General features: G+C 38.6%; 1 protein-coding gene across 1 annotated transcript in view; it reads right to left on the minus strand.

Annotated features, from left to right (window-relative positions):
- Positions 1–2,903: 2,903 nt before the first annotated feature.
- The window catches only part of LOC149278656 (protein Jumonji-like), a 40,628-nt gene continuing 20,972 nt past the window's right edge, over positions 2,904–22,559 (minus strand). The window contains exons 5-17 of the mRNA XM_089501897.1: positions 20,294–20,505; positions 16,761–17,778; positions 12,240–12,736; positions 11,690–11,782; positions 10,343–10,461; positions 9,683–9,753; positions 9,043–9,157; positions 8,250–8,355; positions 7,425–7,607; positions 6,320–6,450; positions 4,572–4,755; positions 3,559–3,666; positions 2,904–3,086 (exon numbers count right to left, since the gene is read on the minus strand). Of these exons, the coding sequence (XP_089358023.1) occupies positions 2,904–3,086; positions 3,559–3,666; positions 4,572–4,755; positions 6,320–6,450; positions 7,425–7,607; positions 8,250–8,355; positions 9,043–9,157; positions 9,683–9,753; positions 10,343–10,461; positions 11,690–11,782; positions 12,240–12,736; positions 16,761–17,778; positions 20,294–20,505 (3,020 nt within the window). The remainder of the gene's footprint in view (positions 3,087–3,558; positions 3,667–4,571; positions 4,756–6,319; positions 6,451–7,424; positions 7,608–8,249; positions 8,356–9,042; positions 9,158–9,682; positions 9,754–10,342; positions 10,462–11,689; positions 11,783–12,239; positions 12,737–16,760; positions 17,779–20,293; positions 20,506–22,559) is intronic.

The following is a 22,559-nucleotide window of genomic DNA, read 5'->3' on the forward strand; positions in this document are numbered from 1 at the left end:
ATCACCCAGATCCAAAGAAGTAATGTCTAATGACCTGGCTCTTGAACAAAAGTGGTTAAGAAATGAAGGCCTTGGTCCACTAGTAGTAGAAACCCTTCCAAAATCCAGAAAACATTCCACTTACAAACTTTAGTCAAGAGTATGAAATATATTTATACAATTGTGGCAGAAAAGACCTGTCTTTGTTAAAGGTCTCAAATACCAACACAATCAAAATTCAAATTAAAGCCTTTGGAGCACTTTTGGATAAAAATATATCAGGACATCCTTCACGAAGATGATTAAAGAGAATCCGCTTCCAACACGGGTCCTAAATCAGTTCTCAGTCTCCCATTTGAATCATCCGCTATAAGAATAAGTGAATTGGGCATACTGACTCATACAGAACCATTTACGAATTTTTTCAGCAATGTAAGTCGCACTACAAACTAATTTTTTCCTGAAAGTACCAAGGAAAATTTTAATGCTGAAGTTGTTCTTCCTGCATCAGTCACAGAACTCGAAAAGCCTCTTTACAATTAAGATGTCAACAGGTGTCTACAAATCTATTTACACAGAACAAAAGACTTATCAAAATGTCTGTTTATTACTTCTTTTTGGAAAAACTAAAGGTAAGTGTGCCTCCAAGCCACAATAGTCAGATGTATATTGAACACCATCTCATTAGCTTGTTAGTGCCAACAAATCACCACTGACTAGTTTCAATGCCCACTCCACCACTTCTTAGGCCAAAAGAATTACTGGCTAGATGTCCACTTAGTAAGAACATACTTCAAGCAGCTGTCTTTCACAGATTCAGCTAAACACTTCAATAATATTCCTATGCCGATTGTCTATAACAGAAAAAATATGTATCATATTACGAATATCCACATTTTCATTAAAAGTATTTTTTGTACTCATTGTGGAAAAAAGGAAAATATCACACTGTAATTAAATAAACAGACACACTTTCAAAAACAATTTGTCTTATTTATTATTAAACCTTGTTGTACAAAACTGAAAAGTAAACAAAACTGGCAATAAACAACATGGAGTCTTTCCGTCACTAGGAAAGAGAGCAGAACAGTGCTAATAAATTAAATGTCAACCTGTAAGCTGTAGTCATAGAAGTTTTACTGTCAAGAGGGAAAAATACACAGCAAGGCCATAAAACTGGACAACCACATTGGAAAAACACTTGACTCATTTTATGTTATTGTTAAATATTAAAAAAAAGGGGGAAAAAAAACCCAAAACAGTTCAGTCTTCTGCAACAACAACCAACAAATTGTATTAAAGGACACTCTCCCAATAGTTACCACTGGCGAGTTCAGTGCAATATGGCTAGCTACGGTTTTCAATTTTGTTCAGTCATGAAACAAAGAACACGTTTGTGAAGACGTTTTCCCTTTTTTTGTTTTTATTTTCCTTTAGTCCCATACATACAAACAACCAGAAAAAAGGGGGGCAAATTACCATTTTTTTTTTGTTGTTCAGTGATGTAAGCAGCACTTATTTATGTTACAAGAAGAACCCTGTAAGCATCCAAACCATATGATGAAGAAACTGAAATGTAAGGCTTTTTCTTCATCTTGTCTTCTCACCGTCCCCTGTCCACCCCAAATCCCCAGAAGAAGGCTCAAGTATTTAAAAAAATTTACAAGCATATGTACAAAAAAGTGTGATTTTTTGTTGTTGTTGTTTCACTTTACTCTTCAGCAAGAAACAGGAAAAATGGCAAATGAAAAAAATAATTTTCACATTCACGACAAAAAAACAAAAAACAGACCTAGTGGCTCTAAAAGGTGATCGTTAAAGTATTTCCAACTCTACTGCAAGATCTGCAAACTAGATAGAATGGAAACAAATATATATATATAAAAAAAATAAAAATAATATAATATATTTATATTAATGCTGATTGTGTGATGTGTTGAGACAGCAGTGGAATGGAAATGGAATGTTAGAGAGATTGCACATCTATGACCAAGAAGCACTTCTGGCTTCAACCACTTTATATATATATATATATATTTAAATTCCTTTTCAAAAGGATGCTATTGATTTTTTTTTCTCTTTTTGATAAAGTAGCCAACAGCACCAAAAATAACAGAATGGATTCCTTGTGAAATCAGGCACAGTTTATAATCCCCTCCCACCCCCTCCATGTAACTTTTGCCAGACAGGCATTGCTTGAGTTCATCGATAGTTTTATTCTTCTCCATTAACAGATGCATAGAGATGTGCTGGTAAGAGAACTTTTTTCTTCTTCAAATTTCTGCTCAGGTTTTTCAAAAAGTCCATCTTCAGCTGCCAAACCATCTGCAGATTTGTTTTTTTATACATATAGATTTTTTTTAAATCCCAGTTTAAAAAAAGAACAAAAAAAAAACACCTCATCTTGCACCCAAATGATAGACAGCCAAGTAAAAGCAGGTTAGTTCAAGTTTTCACTTCCCTCTCTGGAAAAACTGCTCCCTTGATCAGAAAAAGAAATATGTGACTGAAGGGGGTAAATTGAGGAAAAAACCTTAAAAACACCAATCTTCAACAAAAACGCTTCCAAAGCCTCTTTCTCATGCCTGTTATAATGGAAGGCTTTTTTCCAATTCAGTCTATTGGGCTATAGGAAGAAATCGCATATCTATAAAAAAAATAATAAAAATAAAACTGTGACTATGCTGCTGTTTCCAAATAACAATAGCAGCGGCTAAGTACAAAATCCTAAAAAAGGAGAAAAATCCCCCAACAGTTTAATGCTAAAACAAATTTACTTCTCTAAAAACCAGAAGAAAAAAAACTCAGTCTTTTTAGAGCTAGTGCAAAGACAGCATGTATTCTACAGCAAGTACTCCAAACTAGGGTATGATTAGAAAAAAAAATATATATTTGTATAATCAGAGAAATGAGTGTTGTCATCTTCATGATGAAACTGTAGCACTTTTGGATGTACTGGATGTTAAAAGTCTCGATGATGGCACATCAACAGTGGCTCTCTTCCTTGGTCCTCTTTTTGGTGTAGTTTTAATTGGACAGTTCTCATTGCTGTTATTTTTACCAGACACCTTCCCACAGATCTGATTAACTAAGCTAATTATTTGTTCCTGGTGGAAAGAAAAAGAAAACAGAAAAATCTGTTTAGTCAGAAGATCATGCTAAGGAAGGAAAGATAAATATAAAAATATATACAGATCACCATTTCTATGGTAATAACAGAGATTTGTGAGTTTAAGAACTGTTGTGTACTTTAACCTCTTGAAGACAAATGACGTGCCAGACATGTCGTGGGGTTAAATGAGCTTTCTTCGCTCAAACAGTGATCACTGTCCGAGACATGGAGTTTTTCAATAGGGTGAATGTGATCCTCCCGGGCGATCGTTGATCTCTTTCTAATTTTATTTAACTCCATGACGCTGCAGGCATGTCAATCATCATTAAGTGGTCAATAAAACATTATAGTGAACCTACATAAAATATTACAGTACAAAACATCAGAATCCAAAAGTAGCTTTTAGTATATTAATAGATGTCACAGGTCGTTATGGCTTACACGCCAGTGATATTACTGAGACTCGCCTCGTCATAACGATACATCAGTTTCAGTCCACGGCATGACTTCTGTTTCTCTACGTGACGTAGAGCGCATTCCAGGCAAAACACTACGTTCTCATTCTCCTGCACAACCTGTAATCAGAACATTCAGATCATTCAGTAAAATCCTGTAAAAGCCCTTGTTGTAAATAAAAGTGTACACAAATATTTTGCTGATTGGGAAAACATTTCTCTCAATTATTAGTTTCATTAGCTCCACAGAGTTAGATTCATGCGTAACACAGTGGGAGGTGCAAATGAAAAAAAATTATCAGGTGGGGAGTGGATGAGCGTGTTACCTACCAAGCCAAACACTAATGGCTTAGGCTAACAACTACTATCTGCTAGTGCTTATAGAATTCAGTACCCCCCTCAATTACTAGTGTTTAGGGAATTCAGCATCCCTCTTGAGTACTAGTTCTTGGTGAATTTAGTATTTCCATTGAGTACTAGTGCTTGGTGAATTCAGTATGCCCAAGAACTGGCGCTTGGTGAATTCAGTATCCCTCTCGAGTACTAGTGCTTGTTATTTTCAGTATTCCCATTGGGTACTACTAGTGTTCTGTGAATTCAGTATCCCCCCTTGAGTACTAGTGCTTCTTGAATTCAGTATGTCGCTCAAGTACTACTGGTGCTGGGTGAATTCATCTTTCCTCATTGAGTACTAGTGCTTGGTGAAGTAGGCCTTTATGTAGGGAATGGCAAAATAAGTATTTGTGAACTGTGGATCTACACAAACAGGCTCACAGTAGAAGCACTACTTAAAAAAAAAAAAAAAAAAAGTAACTAAAATGTACCTAACATGCATCTCTACTTTTCTTTAACATACAACTGTTGCACGTTATCAGAACAATAATACTATAGCACCAATCATATGAGACAGAATTTGTAGTTGTAAAGGAGTCCATTTACAATAACTGACATGAAAAAAGAACGACAGGATTAACTTGAGTCAGGTTTTAGTGGACCGGGCCTAGCTTCTATAACCAACTACCCACCATTGAAAGGTAGCACAGATGCTGGCAGATCTGACATCTTCTTTCCGACGTCTCAAATTGCAACCATTTTCTAGGCTTCTTCTTTCCATCCAACGTTGAGGTGCTGGTGTCATGACTCCCGTAGCGTGCTGAAGAGAGGAGACCCGCCTTGAAGAGCTCCTGGCGTTGCCTCAGCTCCGTATCCCTAACCAACAAAAAACCAAGTTAGAAACAGTGGGACTTGTCATTCCACCCTGATTACGAAGTGCTCCCGTGCAGCTTTGTAATGAGGATGAAGTGACATTAAGAAACATGTTGCTTCAGACCTGTGATGCACAGGTAACGATCAGGAAGAACAAAACAATTACATTCATTAACAACAACAATGAATTTCAGAAAAAATCATTTGTTTAAACATTTCCATCAATGTAAAAAAAAAAATAAAAAAAAATTCTGGCTCGGAACACAGTACGATAAGCTTCTTCCAAGAGTGGAAAAGTTACGCTTAAACAAACATTTTCATAGAAATGCCACAATTATAGTTACGATCACTGGCCATGAACTGCTACCCCTTCGAAAGAGAGACACTACATAGTGAACAAAAGAAACAACATTACACAGGAAACAGGAGACACTGTTGCAGAAGAAAAAGAAAAAAAAAATCTGTTAGCCTTGTCTTTAACCAACAAATTTGCGGTTCAGTAATGCTTCAGTCGAGGCATTCTTAAAATCACATGGGATTTAAAAAAAAAAAATATAGAACATGCAGAAAGCTGGTAAAGTTTTCTTGACAATGAAACGTCCAGTGTCATGTTGTATTTATCTGAGATTCTTCCTGTCAGCTTTGGAAACTGCTGCAGAGCACAACGCTCAAGGAGTTTTAGCAGTCATGTCCATTTTTTTCCTGGAATCATTGTCTTTTTTTCCTGGAATCTGAGAATCACTGGGTATACCTCTCAATATTACAACTGTCCAAAGACAGATAATTGGGAGGTATGATTGAGCAGTGATACTCAATATTTCAAATGAAGAAAAAAAAAATTGACATGCCTGTTTAAAAAAAAATTTGTTTTTTTTGTGCGTCTGTGAGTCTGCTTTGGGTTTTTCATGCCAGGTACACCAATAGGTTAGAAGCCAGTAAAAAAACATTGGTCTAGTCAAGAGAATTTTCTTTTTCAGATAAAAAGCGGAATCGTCTGAACTGCCTCTCTTGACCAACCAAAAGGAAGGAAAAAAATCCAAGAAATGTACCACAGATCAGACACGCAGATACACTTTCGTTTAATTCAATTTTTTGCTTGTTGCAAGCAGTTTATCCAAAGCCCCGGTCATTACAGTCATGTGTGCATTGAACGTTGACATGGCTAGCTAACGCTCATCAGTGAAGGCCTAGTTCAAAAAATTAACTTGCAATTTCTTTTTCATTCTGCAGTACACGAGAACAGCGTTCATTCTGGCTTTGGCTGCACAAACACTGGAAGTTTAAAGCAAATGTCTACCACTGGGGTTGTGGCCCACAGTACAGCTGGGAAAAGCTTTACAAAATCCTTACAAGGACAGTTAAAACCAGGGCTGGACAAATGGGTGGGAGCCATGTAACCATGGCTCCTAAAATTTTATTGCAGTCACCTAATCTCGTTCTGTGCTATCATTTATTAATCTCTCACTAGTGGTCCCTAAAGTTTTATGTCTGACTCCTAAAGCCTACACACATTAGTCCAGCCCTGGTTAAAACTCAAAAACGAAAACTGGAGGTTATTTAGTATTACCTGAGCTCTCCGAGCAGAGAAGAAATGATACCCAGCGTTGGACTGTTCTCTTTCTTTGCTTCTGCCGTGGCAATTTGATAAAGTAATTTTTCCATGGAGAAGGGCTTTGCTATATGACGACGCTTCATTTCCTGCAACAGACAAATATGTGTGATACCATCTTGAGAGAGTTAACTTTTCCCGAACAAGCATCATTTGATTTTTCCCATGGGCACAAAGCAAGGTCCATAATTACATGGCTTGATGTTTGGTCTGCAGGAAGCCTGCATGAACTCAAATGGCCTGCACAAAGACCCGACCTTAACCTTTTTGAATATGAATGGTATGAACTGCAACGCCCATTGTCAGAGAGGCCTTCTTATACAATATTAGTTCCTGACCTCACTGAATGGGCACAAATTCCCACACACGCACTCCACAGTCTTGAAGAAAGCCCTCTCAGAAGAGTTGAGGCTGTTATGACTGCAAAATGGGGGCTAGCTCAATATTAATGCTCATGGTTTTGGAACTGGATGTCCAACAAGCTAATGACTGTGATGGTCAGGGGTCACCCATTCTCATTCAGAGGATGGAGTGGGAAAACCGGCGTGGCTATAACACAAATGTATTATATGTTAATCATACTGTAAAAACAGTATATGATTGTGTCATTCATTGTATGTATGACTTAATTATTTACTTGTATTACAAATCCAGCTAGGGTAAATGGCACAATGAGATTCAACACAGGGTTAGTGTAATTGATAAAAAAACCCTAATATTTTCAGAACACAATTGGTTAAGCAAATCAGTGTAAAAATGCATATTCTGATTCCGTGGAAAGCCATTGTTGCAACTGTCAACTACCCCCATAAGGCCTTAACTTGATCACTGGTAGGGGAGGTGGGTCTGTCAATGTGTCAGTCTGTCTCTCTTGGTGTCTATACCATATTTGAGCTTACAACACATGTTGTATTATTCTGCAGACACCAATTTTGCTTCAAAGTTATGCTTTAACACCCCACTCTAGAATACAGCGTAAGCCAGCAATGGTATTGCTGATTTTGTTATCTGGAAGGCAGGCATCCATTATAATGATATAAAACAATTGTTAGTGTGTGCATACCTTGGCAGTTTTAAAGCCCATACTTGTCCACTGGGTGGTGGCAAAGTGCACAGTCTCAGAAACACTATATCCACAGCACACTTTTGATACAAAGGATCCAGGGAAGCAGACGACAAACTGCCCGCTCTGCTGTACAGTACGGTGCACCTTGATCCCCTCCTTACTAAGAACCTCTGGGGAGATCTAAGAGAACAGACACAAAGTGAGATAGCATCAGTCACAATAGTATTGCATCTATAGGGGTAACAAAATTCAATTATATTTGCCCTGTCAGAGAACTCCTTCTTCACTGCAAAGCCACCATGTTGGGAAAATAGTCTCAACCCTAGAAAGGGAGGCCTGCTTTGATCAACAACTCTTTTTTAAGCAGGCAAATCAAAAGAGCCACTTGCGCAGGACACTGATCAGGCCATTACTTCTCATTGGTAACAAATAAGATTTTAAAAACCTTTTCATCTGAGTCTGTGTTTGCCATTATACAGTTTATGCATACCCACAGAAACCACATGCCTTGAAATGTTTACTTTTGAGTCTCATAAAAAAAAATCACTTTCGGGATGTGGTGCTTAGTTCCTAACAAATATTCCACAAGTAATCAAAAGGGGTATTGTGCAAGGCTCTGAGTGTCGTTTTCCCTGACCATTAGTAATCTTCCTTACCTTTACTTGTTTATAGTCTTAAGAGGTAGTCTTTGAACAGTAATTCTAAACTGGTATTAGCTATACAAATAACATTTCGCGTTGGCTTCACCCTTGCCATTGTGCTACTGTCTAGCTATGTCAGATTCACACTAAGTGTTACCGGCAAACCAATGTGACCACTTACCATGACGTTACTTTCAAGCATCTGCAGACCAGGAGTACCATTGGCTTGTAGTAGAGTGTGTACCACTTTGTCAAGTTTGCTTTCTTCCTCAGCAGGAATGCAATACCTGACAACAAACAATATGCAGCTTAGCCTTTTCACACAAAATACCCGATATTTAGCAGGAATTACAAAGGAGCCTTTTGTTGGGTTTTTTTTTCTAACACAGAGCTGCATTTTTATTTTTTATTTTTTTTTTTATAAAAGGCACTGCTTTGTAATCTACTTTCTTAAATATAGGGTGCTTCTTAGTCTACTGTCGAACTGTTAAAAAAACCCAGCAAAGGAGCTATGGGCAATTTTACGCTAATATTTTTCTAGCACACGTACAGGCATGTTTTAATGTTAAAAAGAAGGTTTCAGCTAGGTATGTCATCGAGGTAATAGAGTAGGTAAGCATTTGTATACACTTGCACTAGTCTCTGTAGATTCATTGTAATGACATATTAGACATGCCATGAAAAGATGTCCCAACAGGACCAATGACATATCTGGTACATCACTGGTTAAAAACCCTCCTGCTCACAGTGATTGTGGGGCGGGGGGGGGGGGTGCTGCTGTGGCTGACTGCTCCATGACTTCTGCACTTTTGTACATGTGATCCCTACTGCAGCCAATATCAAATAATATATATTTTTTTATTTTACTTTATTTAATCGCTATGCATAAAATGTTAAGTTAAGCCAAGGTATTGAGGTTTCTCAATATCACATTCAAATCAATAGTGTCACAGAGAATGCACTGAAATATTTACCAAATGCAATCTGCACCAGTATGTAAGTAGTCAATATATGGAAGGTGATTTTGGTCTCGAGACCAGCACGAGGTAGAAAAAACCATGCCAATATTTAGCCAGGGGATAGTTACTCCTAAAAGATAAAATCCAACATTACTATAGGACAAATATCAGAGTGGGTGTGAAATACATCTTAAGGTTATCCATGTTTTAGAGAAAAGATCTCTACTGGTGCTTGAGTTAACAATACAGTTATTGAGTTTTCCCAAGGCAATAAATTTAATACGGTTACAACTATATACTCAAACTAGATACACATCATGCAGTGACAATGCCATCAATGCAAATGTGGATTAAGTACCACAAAGCAAGTTTTACCTGTATAGGTTTTCTCCTGTTTGGTCAACAAGTCTACTTGTTTTAGTTCAATTATGTCAGTAAGATACTCTTAGGTATGTGAAGCCAACTAACTATGGATCTTCTAAATGTGACTCAGTGTGATTAAATGTAATAATTACAAACTCAACTAAAATAATAGCGTATTAAACTTTCAAAAAGCCTGGTATTGAAGATGTGTCACGCATCTACATTTATAATAAAAATGTAAAAAGTAAGCATATTTATACATACATAAGGAATACTGTGACAATGTACTTACCAGGGACAGCACCAAGATGTCGCAGGATGGATCCTGAATTATTAGGAAGGACAGTGAGGTTCCATCCATGCCTAGAAAACATATATCAGAGACATCAGACTGGCTGTATTAATGGGACTGTTCAAAACCCAGAGGCAGAGAAAAATATGGGCGGTTACATTTATACTCAAATTTAACTCTTTAAATGCTGGCCTCAACCGGGATAAAGAATTTGTATCCCATTATCACTTTGTAGATTAACAAACCAGACATGCACACATCCTGACCCCATTAGAGTTGTGAATACCTCCCGACACTTCCTTTTATGACTCCAATCCACCTCTGATTTTAACACTATTGACTGATCAAAGAACCTTGCCTCAGACATTGCGATGTTATCTGCTTCCCATTCTTAACCATGTTATTTGACTGATACTTAAAGAGAGGTCTTTCACATTGTTGTATAACATGCCTGATGAAGGGACCTGAGACGCGTTGAAAGCTCGCAATCTATATTTACTCAGTTAGCCAATAAAGGTATTATTCAAACTCCACCTGTCTCCTGTAATTCTACGGCTAACACGGTACCAACTCTCATCTTTTAGAAAACATGACACGTGTGTCATGCTATGCATCCAACACACCTATCGAGCAAGACGTGTGAATATACAAGGTTTTTACCTTGAAAAGGGTTCTGTTTTTCCTACAGGAAAACCACTCCCGTGAGTTTTTGTGTCAACTTTTCCACAATGCACAGCCACATGACAATACCGCTGCTCGACAATACGCCAATATTCTTGCTGAAAAACAAAAGGAAGAAACAAAAGCATTATTTTGTAACTTTATCTGGCAAACTGGTAGGCTTGCACTGCGAATGTAATTAAAATATTTTTCTGTGACGCAGTAGTTTTGTGGCTTAACACAACAACTCCCTACCGTGTTTCTCTTTCTTTCAATATAATAATATTTGTACTACACTGGAACATATTGTGGATTTACATAATTTATTTTAGCTGTATTTTAGCTATCCAACGCTGGAACCCTTCTAAATGTATGCACAAAAAACGTCTGAACACAATGTGGACCTTTGAGGGATCATTTCGAGAAGTGCAGTAGAAATATCCTATCGTTGTTATATTATTTCAAAATTACCTTTACATGCATGGGATTACCAGCTAACAGACGTATAATACACTTATATTACATAATTCCAATTACAAAAATGCACTCATATTGCCAACCCTTGGTAAACATGAGGAAAGAATGATTTGACAGAATGTCCTATTTAACCCTTTGCTCTTTGCAAAAACAACACAGGTTTATACAAAACATGTTAAATATATATATGTGGCACAATTATTGGCAACCCTGTGAATTCATGAGAAAAATATATCTGAAGCATATCCCCCAATGATATTTTACATATTTAAGTAATTTTTTTTTAGTACACATGGGCCGAATTCCCCATTCATCACAATGGGTAAGCCCAAGGAATACAGCTGTGATTTAAAGTGCTGAACTTCACAAAATGGCAGCGCAAGCCAGAGAAGGCTCATTCTGGTCTAGGAGGAAGGTAAAGCCGAGTGACTAGCACGCACGCACCAACACGTCTTGCTTTAAAGTTCTCTCCCTTCTCTTTGTTCATCCTTACAAAGGCTCTCTGAATTCAATTTGAGACATCATTACATGAGTTTATAGAACTGTATAATATAGAAACCGATCCAAAATAGGGTCCCACGCACTGAAAATAGTAGCTGTATCCTTGTGTATTAAAAGAAATCAAATTAATGTGCACGGCTTTAATAAGATACCACTGTAGTCCTTAAAAGATTGATTAGGTATAAAAATATATAAGCATCAATCATTACAGAAACGTCTCCTCTAAGGATAAAGTCTATAAACTAACAGACTCTCAACAAATAAATTTCGCCCAAGCTCTACAATACATTTGTCCTCAGAAAAGCCATATATAAAGATACTAATTTCAAACACACTATGTTTAAAAGTCCTCCATCAATACAAGTTTACCTCAACTTCTGCTACTGTGGGCTCTTTGTTGAAACACATGTTCATCACGTTCCTGGCTGTCCGGTAGAAGGTTGTGAGTGACATAGATCTTCCCTACAGAGGAGACAAGATCAGAATAAACATCATCATTTACACTCTTCAAATTTCTCACGTGCTTCCTAGCTTAGTATAGGTTTACATTTTTGGCTTGTTATCAAATTAGAGTCCAGGCCCCCACCTCATCACAGCCAATCGCGAAAGGCACCTTGTGGCCTAACAAATAGTGGTGAAGCAGAAAACCAACGTTGAACTGTTGGGGCTACACTGGCTATAAGCCCACTGATGGCAGCCTTGATATCTACTCTGATTATAAAGTGTAGTAAAAGATCAGGTACGCAAACTTTTTAAATGCTATTGTACAATTATATGGAATATGATAGTACTTTTTAGATCAATACTTAATACATAGACAAATTGATGTTCTAAGGAGTTACACATTCTAGTAACGAAGGGGGTATGTAAGGTGCACATGAAACAAAAAGGTGGACATAGGGGTGTGACCTGAACTTACTTTGTAGATACACTTGTGAAGGTCCCCAAATAAACCCTTTTCTTCCGGCTCTTCTTCTGCACATTCTTTTTCTTGAGGGAACAGCCTCCTCCTGCCATTTTTTGTTGGTACATCCATCTCCCTTAGCTTCCCTCGAAGGCCATTGCGTGGCACCACTCCATTTATTAGTCCATTCTTGGGCTCATATCTGGGCAACAAATGTAACTTATAGGCATTTTCCGAGTGACCCTCCAGTGGACCTTTCTTTTTCTCCAGGTTTTCCTTCTCCTGCAGGACTTCCTTCTCCAGTTTCTTGTGCTCTTCAGTGGAAAGTAAGTCATAGGAGAGCAGATATTGGCAATACGCCTCTTGCAGCTTTGCCAGACGATCCTGTGCAGTTTTCGGGATGCGAAGCAGGTCCGCCAGTTTACTCCACTTTTTGAGGTCAGTCACTTGTTGCATACCACCCATGTCGTTTATGAGTTGGAAAAAACGAGCCAGATCTAGCTCACAACCTCCTTTAAAGACAGGTTGTGAGGGAAACAGAGAAGCATAATTAGTAAAAGAAAAGGACAGGGTTGCCTGCTCTTACTCAAAATACGAGTTAGGCATGATGACCTGCTAAAGATTTTTCATATTTATTGCTAGCACCCTTTACTGATGGGTCTTACAAGCTATTAGATACTTGAGTAAAATTACAAAGATAAGCCTGTTGGGGCCAAACCATCAAACCAGCTTTTGTGCAAGCCCAGAAGTGAGACAGGGTACTAATTTCCAGTGCAGGAAAGAGACCACTTATTGAGTGATAACACAGTAATAACACAGTTAATAAAGAATTGCAATACTCCCTACAAACACGTGGTGTCTACTAGAAAACAAAGATGAATTTTGCATGCAGCCTCACCCTTGAGATTTGCTAATATTTATAATAATGTTGCAACAGCAAAAGGGGGATTTAATACGAGCTCTTCACTGAGGAATAAGGTTAGAAACAAAAGCAAAAAATAATAATAGGCACAGTGCTATATTATAAAGCACTGAAGGAGTCTGAGTGAGTCATATTATGAATTGATCTAAAACAATCATTTATAGTGTCATATGTTGTCAAAAGACAACCGTACAGCAGGTCATCAAAATATTCTCAATAGAGGTGTTTTAAGCGTTGCTAATCTTTGTTTTGTGAGTACCATGAAAAGTAATTATAAGAAGAGAGTAGACAACACAGAGAAAGTTTTGCCTCTTGTGTTCACGTTGGAAAGCAACAGTAAACAGAGGCTATGCTTACGTTCCCTTTTGTTTTCTCTTTAAACATTTTGACTTACCACCAGAACACACAAAGTCTCCACTAACATTAGCAGCGAGTAGTACGTTGGTTGCAGGCATATTAGGTCTTGGGAGATATCTACATATTGCTGGACCTCGGGACTAGTCAGAGGTACTCTTGGGTATCTTCTACATACCGTTAGCCAGCAGAAATCAAGATATGCTGCTTAGGACCACACTGTGCATGGATTTAACTTCTGAATGTGCCCAAGGTCAATAATGGTGTAGTTCAATATACATTACCACCCATTCTGTCTTTGTGTCAGCATGGTGGAAATGTATAAAGGATGTTATCTAAAATACATAAACAAAGCTGTTAAAAAAAGAGAGGGCAGTGAAGTATCTTCTGGACCGGTCAATATCATGCGCAGTCAGAGATGCTTGAATGCCTGGTAGGCATATTGCCACAAAAAAACAGAGAGAAAGAAAGATGAGTTTTTAAAGAAATCCTTCAAAATAAAAATGTGTGTTTCTTCAGGGAACTCTGTATTTAAGTAGGGTTGTCACAAGCGTAGAGGGAGCCAAGGGTATATTTCCCTGGGCTTCCCATTCGAAAGATACAATAGTTGCTTTACTCTTTATACCAAAGGTTCTGCTTGTGTGTTTATATGTTAAACCCCCCCCCCCCCGCTGGTGACCTAGACCACGTGTACCCCGGTAAGTGTGGTACCTGATCCTATTAAATACTTGTGACAACCCTTAATATTAATTATGTGTGTATTACTTATACATGCATGTTGGTGTCAGCTAAATGATATGGGAATATGGTATGATTTTAAGCAAACAGCAGTATTCCATTTCCTGAAACTATTATGGTTGTAACTGTAAGACGTAACCTGCACAATTTTACATTTGTCTGTGTAGCCTGCTCTTAATGTCTGATGGATACAGAGAAAATGCATGTAGCCTTATTAAAGGCTTACCAACTATCCAATGGCTTAAGCCATATCTGCAATACAGCCCATGTTATTTAAGGAACAATACTTAAACAGTCAAATATGGCCACACACGACATCTATTAGCAATAAACCTCATTGCTTTTGTGTCTTATGTTCTTGAATTCCAATGAGAGATTTACAGCTGTTTAAAGCACAGTCAAATACTGCTGTTTGAATTACTTTGGGGGCAATTCTGATGTTTAAGTTTCACAAATCCTGATAAAAATCCCCCCCCTTTCCATTTGCAGTTTAGCCCCAATTCTACTTTTTTCAACTTTACTTCATTTGTGTGAAGTATAGGCAGCTATCACGCAAAAGGCAACTGGTTTCTGCATACAGTGCTGACACACAATTGCATTGAATTAACAGGTCTAACAATATGGTAGGATATTGTTTTACCCTAGTTGTGAGCTGGGCTTCTGCAGATATACACAAATACAGTTAACACAGAACAGTAACCAAAAAATAACCCTCTTTTTGGAAGAGAACAAAAAAGGAAAGCGAGTGAACAAGTAAGGGAGGGCAAAGTACTTGCATGGAGCAATGTGCCACTCATTGGACAGAAGGAAACCGCAATACAAGCTAAGAAGACTAATTAAAGTGATTAAGGAAGGTGTTCCAACAATGCAGACCATATTTACAAAACTGTAATAAGTATTTTAAAAACTTTGTATCGGTATTTGCCAATAATTATAATAAAACACCTTCAAACAGTTGCAGAAATGCTTATTCTGCTACTTCTGCCACTAAACGTGTTCTTGCTCCACAGAAGTACAAAGCCCTTTTTATATTAAACTTTTCAGCTTGGAGGGACGTATCACAGTGTCTGTTCAACAAAGATACCACATTTCCAGTGATTGAAGGACGCAGGAACAGTAGCATGATCCTTGGGTTAGGTCAGCTGGTTCCTGGTTCTTGACAGTGTCCTTGAGAAAGCCTGAATAGTCCCTCAAAACTAGAAAGTTGATGGCAGAGGACAATAGTCCTTAAACCAGCTATTTGTGTTTGTTTCTTGTCATTATCACATTTCCTTAGAAAGGCACACATTTTAAATTGATGCAACCAACATTAAAGGAATGTCAAAAGATCAATCATCACATCATCGATGTTTAAAAAAGTGGGAGTATGTTTTTTGATGTGTATGCAACACAGCGAGTAAGCAGAGGCATCAGAGGTGTAAGAATATTGCACAACGGGCACAAGTTTGCTTACAGGTATGCATTACCTGTAATGGAAACGCACGAGAATGTGTTGCAAAAAGATAAATATGCACGGACAGACGCGGGATTCTGTGCAATCAACAGGGACACATTACTGAGGCAGACACAAAAGCACCACACAAGACACAAGTAGAGAATTTACAAAACGTACAAGAAAAAGTTATTTAAAGGAGTGAGAGAGAAAGGGGGAAGGGCTAAGCAGCTTTGAAAAGATAAGCTAGGAAAGATGGTGGTCCCTCTCTCTGGAAAGATGCCAAGCGGAAAAAAAGCTAATAATTTTAGAATTTGATGACATTTTTCTTTACTCTGGAGACAAAAGCATTTTAGAAAGGACTCCAGAAAAATAACTTGTTCTGTAATGTTTATCATAAGGTAGTGGGATACAAGCTAGACGGATGATATTCATACGATTGACATTCCTTTTAACTATGAAAAAAAAATCACATCTCTTTGATTAGTGACATTTTCGAAGTCAACCAAAGATAATGCATAGAATTAAATATTTTAAAGGAAAATTATACCCAAAAATAAGTTAGGCTTGGCTCACATGCCCTCATACTTGCATAGTGTTCTGGGACCCCACCATCTTGCTTTTATACAGTTTTATCAGTTTATTTTTTAATGCCTTTAATAACTATATTGAAATACAAAAAAACTACTGTCAAACAATAACACTGCTTAGTAGGTATTGTATAATCCCAGAGAGGACTTGAAAAGCAGCTTGCAAAGGTTGCATATAATTAAGATGGCTGGTCCCTTTGATATTTCAAAATGTCTGTCATGTATATATATAAAAAAAAAAAAATACCAAAAAGAAAATGTGGCAAGTGAGCAACTTAAATGTTGGCTATAATTTCCTTTATCCATGTTGTCTGTGGGATGTAAAGCATTTTTTCATGATTACATCACAAATAAGGAATGATACCTAAATCAAGCCATTGAAGAACAAACCTAAACAAATGTACCACGTCCGGTCACCCCATCTTGAATTAAAAGGTGAAGAACAACCGAAGGTGAAGTAGAAACCCTCCACATGCGCTCCATCAGTTTGATACCCTTACCTATCAGTGGGAGCTCATCCATGGTGATGCCCTGAGATTTGAGGTGCTTTTTGATGCAGGCAAGCCGCTGAACATTTGGACCCCAGCGACGACCAAGCTTGTGAATATGCTGGATCTGGGTCACAAATCGCATCTCGTCATTCAACTTGCACTCCGGTCTCCAGTCTGGGGGGGGGATCACCGTGCACATCCCATACTTCTCCACTCTGGATCGGATAGACTCAATGTAGATCAGTGGGTCATGGAACTCCTTGGCAGAGGGTCGAAGGATAGGTATCTCACACATGGCTGTACACCTGGGCCTCCCGGTGTTTTTGTCTGGCTTTGAAGAGTCCAGCTGTTTGTGTGAGGAATAGGTGTTAGAGGTAGAATTATTTTCACAGACAGCACCTTCCGTTTTCTCGTGTGTTTTTGTATCTGGTGTGCTCTTGGCTACTGAGACCCGCTTTGGCCTGTTCCTCTCCAGCATCTTCTCTGGCACTTCCTTCTTTGTGTGTCCATTAAGCACCGGTTTCTCCGCTGCTAGCCTTTTGCTGCGCACCTCTGGCAAGCTGGCGGATACTTTAATTTTCTTTAGAGAGGGCTGTGCCTTGTCAGGAAGGTTTGTCTCCTCTAGACGTCTTTTTGAATTACGCAGTCCCTCCCGTAGCTGCCTCCCTTCCTCCCTAGTGCATGTTTTTTTGTTCAACTTGCCATTCACCTTGACACCGTTAATAACAGCGGCACAGTTGGGCTTGGATGTGGAAAGAGATAGCACCTGTTTGCGAGTTTTTGCATTGCTGCTTTCTGTGGTCCCTGAGATTGTGTGGTGAACAGACGAACTGGTTTTGCTGTGATTAAGTTTGGTTGCCTTATCCAGTTCTTTCTTGGCTTTGGTGTATGTGACAGTTCCCTTTGTCACTGTTGCAGTATACTTCACAGTTTTGGACGGCGAAGGTCTTGCTTCTCTCGTCTTTTTGGCACTGACTGCATTAGAACCAGACGATGACACTCTGGTAATTCCATTCAACTTGGAAACCTGGGTTGACCACGGCAAAACAAAAAAAGTGGTTATGGTTATTTTTGTTTAAACGGAATTAAAAAACAGTGCTATGTTTGTCCATAAAATACTTCAAAATCATGCCTTAACTTGCTGTTTTAAAAACTAACAACTCAAACTACGTTGCTTTCTTGTATTTTTATATATATGATAGCTACTACATATAAATTAATTTATAGAAGCACTGGGTGCACTTTACATACAGCTTCAGATCACGTCAGTAATTACAATGCTCAACCGGACCAACAGGGGGCTCATCTGAGCTTTGTCAGCACCAGAGTGGTGAACATCTGTAGGCGTTCAACACTTTTGTTTCCTTAAGGAGAACAAAAAAGGCCCTGTAAGACCATATGCATAAAGAGAAGGCGATATTGTATTTGCAACCTGGTGAGCATACAAAGAAACTCCTTTAGCAGAGCCTTGAGCATAAAACATCTCACAAAAACCTGCTGCATATAAGCTACAGCTAAGATGCAAAGGTCAGATTGAGACTCACCAAAGCGACCACTATACTGCCTTCTTTCCATGAGAACTGAATTCTCTGGACAGCTGCAAGATGAATGGGAGTGCTCGGAGCAGCAGTTAAACAAGTGCCCTGGGGTTACCCGGCTGCTGCTGCTGCACTGAACAGTTTTCCAGTAAGAGTTCAAATCAACTTGACAAAGGAGGACCACTAGGCCCTTGGAACACAAAGAGTTAATGTTCGGACATGATGACTAACAGGTTGGGTAACTGAAAAGATCTACTACCTGATCTGGATTGGGGGGGCTAAATAAGAGTACCCAGCCCGACATCACAAGCCTGTAGTCTCTCAGCGTGTAATTATAAGCATCTGTCTCCACCGTTAATAGATCCCAGACTGTCTCCGGTTTAATAACCAAACAGCCTGTCTTTTATTTACTGCTCTCAAGCTTTAGCATGGATCTGTCATTAAAAAAAATTATAATCCCCTTTACCGTTAAAATTGTAATGTAATGAATACCACTATATTTTTTTCAGAATTCTGTCCAAGTTCCTTGGTTCTTCTAGCAGATCATATCATTGTTGTCACTATTTATTGATGTTCAGCAAGTATCTATGATATGTTCTCCCAACTGCAGCTGTAAATGTGTATGTTGATGTTGTGCATACCTTTTATACTGTTATGATTGCTGTAGCCGATTAAAAGAGTACAGTCCGCACAATATGCATATTTACATGTGCACTGCAATCCATGACATACTAGCACCATCAGTGGTATATGGTACACTGTATGATTTGAACGGGTTAACCCCTTTTCTTTGCGTATCTCAATAACATAGAAACTATGCTTTACTTTAAGTGTAAATTCCCTTGTAAGCAGGCTCCTGACAATCTGACCCTGTGTATTAGACACTAAGGGCTGCATACATGCATGAGCACGTGTAAGGATTGGACAACGATGCTTGGTAAAAGGTTGTCACTGAATATCTCATCTGAACTTTCCACATCGGAAAGGTATGGTATTATGCATAATGCAAAAGTTTAAGAGTTAACAAGGCATCTTGCAGAGGAGAACACATAGATTTTCTTAGGCCACATCCTGCCATAAATGTTATCTGGCAACCTGGCCAGATCCCACCATAAAATCAGTGGGGCAGGAAGGGCATCCAAGCAGGGCATCTTCAAAGGATGCCGGATGTCCTGTCCTGGGTGCCATAATATCCTACAGGCACTGGGGTCAAAGAGGGGACACAGCACCTAGCATCTTCAAAGTTATAATTTCAGAAAATAGATCATCTCGCTATCAGGTACATAGGGGGTAGTTGTACATTAATAACAATGGGGTGATCACATTTCAGGCAGGAGCTTTACTGCCCCGCTCACGCCCCACAAGACACCAAAGTTATGCTATGGCCCACTTCACAAACCTAACAATTCTACTATTCTCATAGTTTTTTTTTTTAAACCCAAAAACAAACAAGACAGTAGAGCCTTTGAAGAATGAGTGGCTTCAACTAGTCACTATTTGAATAAAGGGTGGCTTTCCCTTGCAATGCAAATGGTTGAACCCGAAACCAGCTTAATCTCCTTAAAAGTATTTCCCCATGCTTTATGACAGGTTGGGAAAAAAAATTGTTCCAGCAAATGAAAACCGTGGCCATAAAGACATATTTAGTATTTACAAGTTATCATTTGACGTGTCTGAAAACGTAATTAAGTTGTGATCAACTAACAAAGCTGCAAAGTGAGAGCAAGAAAGTAATGAGTGATTGTGAATATAGACCCTGAAACACAACCCAAGCTCTTCAGATCGTGTTCATGATAGGTAAGGTACTGTGCAACATATGCATTACAGGACGTTGAAGCTGGGACCTGCTCTGCATTGTATGGTGTCTAAATATTATCTGATCTCATCGACAGTTTCTAGTTCAGGCACCTCAACCTCAATTAAAAAAGCTGCATTTCAACCACTGAACTGAAAAAGTTGGATCTCTAGATAAATGACGAGAACATAAACGTGACAGAACCTTACCTGTTTTCTTAAGTCCTGAGCCGATCTAAGATGATTGTGGTGGTTATTAGCAGCGAGCCCTTTGGCCAAGGAGCCCGTGTTTGAAGCAGGATGGTGGTTAGCAGCCGCGGACTCTCTCCGGCTCTCAGACTTATGATCACCACGCCGCTCCTTCCTTTTGTGTCTGTGAGATCTTTCCTTCTCTTTTGACGATTTATAAGACCCATTAAAAACTGCAGGAGGAGGAAAAGAAAAAGCAATCTAATATTTAAAGACCAGAAGGACATGACTGATTTGACAGGTCATTGTACCATCACATCAATATATGACAAAGCTTCTCTCCTCCACAATATTGTTTCATTCACCATGTTTTGAGAGTTTAAAAACATTATGTTGGTAAACACTAAATAACGATTTAATATTGAGAGAAATACATAATTAAGTTAAGTTAATTCAATTTACTTCTGACATTCACATGTTGCTCATGGTTATAAGATGTTAAAAGTGTGCACAATGCATTCCAGGATGAAGCTGAGTGTATTGAGAGTGTCAGTCCTCGTACACAACCCACTCGTTAGAAGATAATGCAAATATCCATAGGGAATGTAAAGATTTTCTAGTAATTTTACTATGAGAAGCAGTCCTGTAAGCAGTCACGGTAAGGTAAAGCAAGTATAATGTACCTTTGACGTGTTATTTTTATTGTTGCATTACATTTGGTGAATTGAAGGCTTGTTGCCGCTGTTGATTTTGCTATAGGAGAAACTATTTCATTTTTCCCCACTAGACTTTAATTGATAAACTGGCCCAACATTCGCAAACCTTGTTTATTACAATTTTGCAGTTAAATTTTTTTTTTTAATTTTTAATTTGCCAGTTTTATCCTACTGCAATCTTGGTAAAAACACATACATATATACATATATATACACATACATCCATACATACACACACACACGTATATATTTATACATTTTTTTCTGTATGTATGCTTTTTTAACAAAACGCAGAGAAGGTGTTAACCTTGTCATTAGCTAGGATCCTGAATAAAAGTCATAATGGCCACCACTTGAGTTGTTTGGCCTTGCCGCCTGCCAGTCTTAATACATATATCCATGCCTTTTTGACATTTTAGTGCCTACATGTTGATAAAACAGGAACACTGCTTAACATGGTTGGCTATGCTCATCTGTGGTCACAACACAACTAGGAACGGAGCCTTCACCACACTCCAGACAGAAAGGAGATCATCAGCATGTAGTCAAACACGGCAAAGGAAAGCAAGGCTCTAATGAGATTTTAGATATTTAAGACCATGCCAAAGTGGGTCCAGATTATTATGATACTGCACAGCTGTGTGAATACATCTCAGTCACTGTACAAAAAACATCAATTAATTAGTTCCGGTATGGGGGGGTCGTTACGAAGCCATGCGTCAAGCAATCTAGACACTGGCGCTGAAAAGCCAAGCTCAGCTGGAAGCATCCATCCTTGGATGACAAGTGTGCAGGTTAATATAAAGCAAGCAGTAGCAATTTCTGCCCGGCAACAGTGAGCTTGTCATGTGACGAGCTCTCACTGCTGGATGCCTCAGACGTGACGGAAAAAACCGCAGCCTCTCTCTAACAGCACCACGACCATTAGACATGCCGACTTATGAGAGCACTGGGTATTCCTCACCTTCCTGATTAACACACAAATTGTATCTATACGTTTTTAGCAGAGGGGGTCAAAAGATATTTTCCTTTTGTGAGCATTACACTTGATAGAAATTCAATTGTGTTGGACTTGGCTGCTGAACAAAGAATATGTTACTTAAAAGGAACAATACAAAGTAAAAGCTCCTCAAATTACCTAGGGCCACATATATTATAAAACACTGGTGCTGATAGTTTTACCGGGATGTACTACCAGTATAGGGTTGGGCCAGATGGCTTGGTTTAGGGACATTCCAAGGTCGCATACAGCCCAAGAAGAATGCATATTAAAATAGCTACAAACTAATTTAATATACATTCTTTACCTAAATATAAATGAATAGAGAGCATTTACCTTTAAAAAGCACACAGCTACATCTGCCTAAATCAGCTCATCACTGGCTAGAACGTGTTCCCATTGAAATCAATAGGTGTACTTTCTGTGCACACGCTGGGGTGGAGCTGGTTGGCAGTAAATATGCCGTGCATGCACACTGGTAGGCAGAAAATGTTTTTGGCCTGCAATCCAAGGAGCCTAGGGGTTTGTGGGTATAGTGCAAGAACATAAGGGTGAATACTTACTTTCATTT

Source organism: Sceloporus occidentalis, unplaced genomic scaffold (genome assembly GCF_023333645.1).
Source record: "Sceloporus occidentalis isolate IW3139 unplaced genomic scaffold, rSceOcc1.0.p SCAF_186, whole genome shotgun sequence".
Classification (NCBI taxonomy): domain Eukaryota; kingdom Metazoa; phylum Chordata; class Lepidosauria; order Squamata; family Phrynosomatidae; genus Sceloporus; species Sceloporus occidentalis.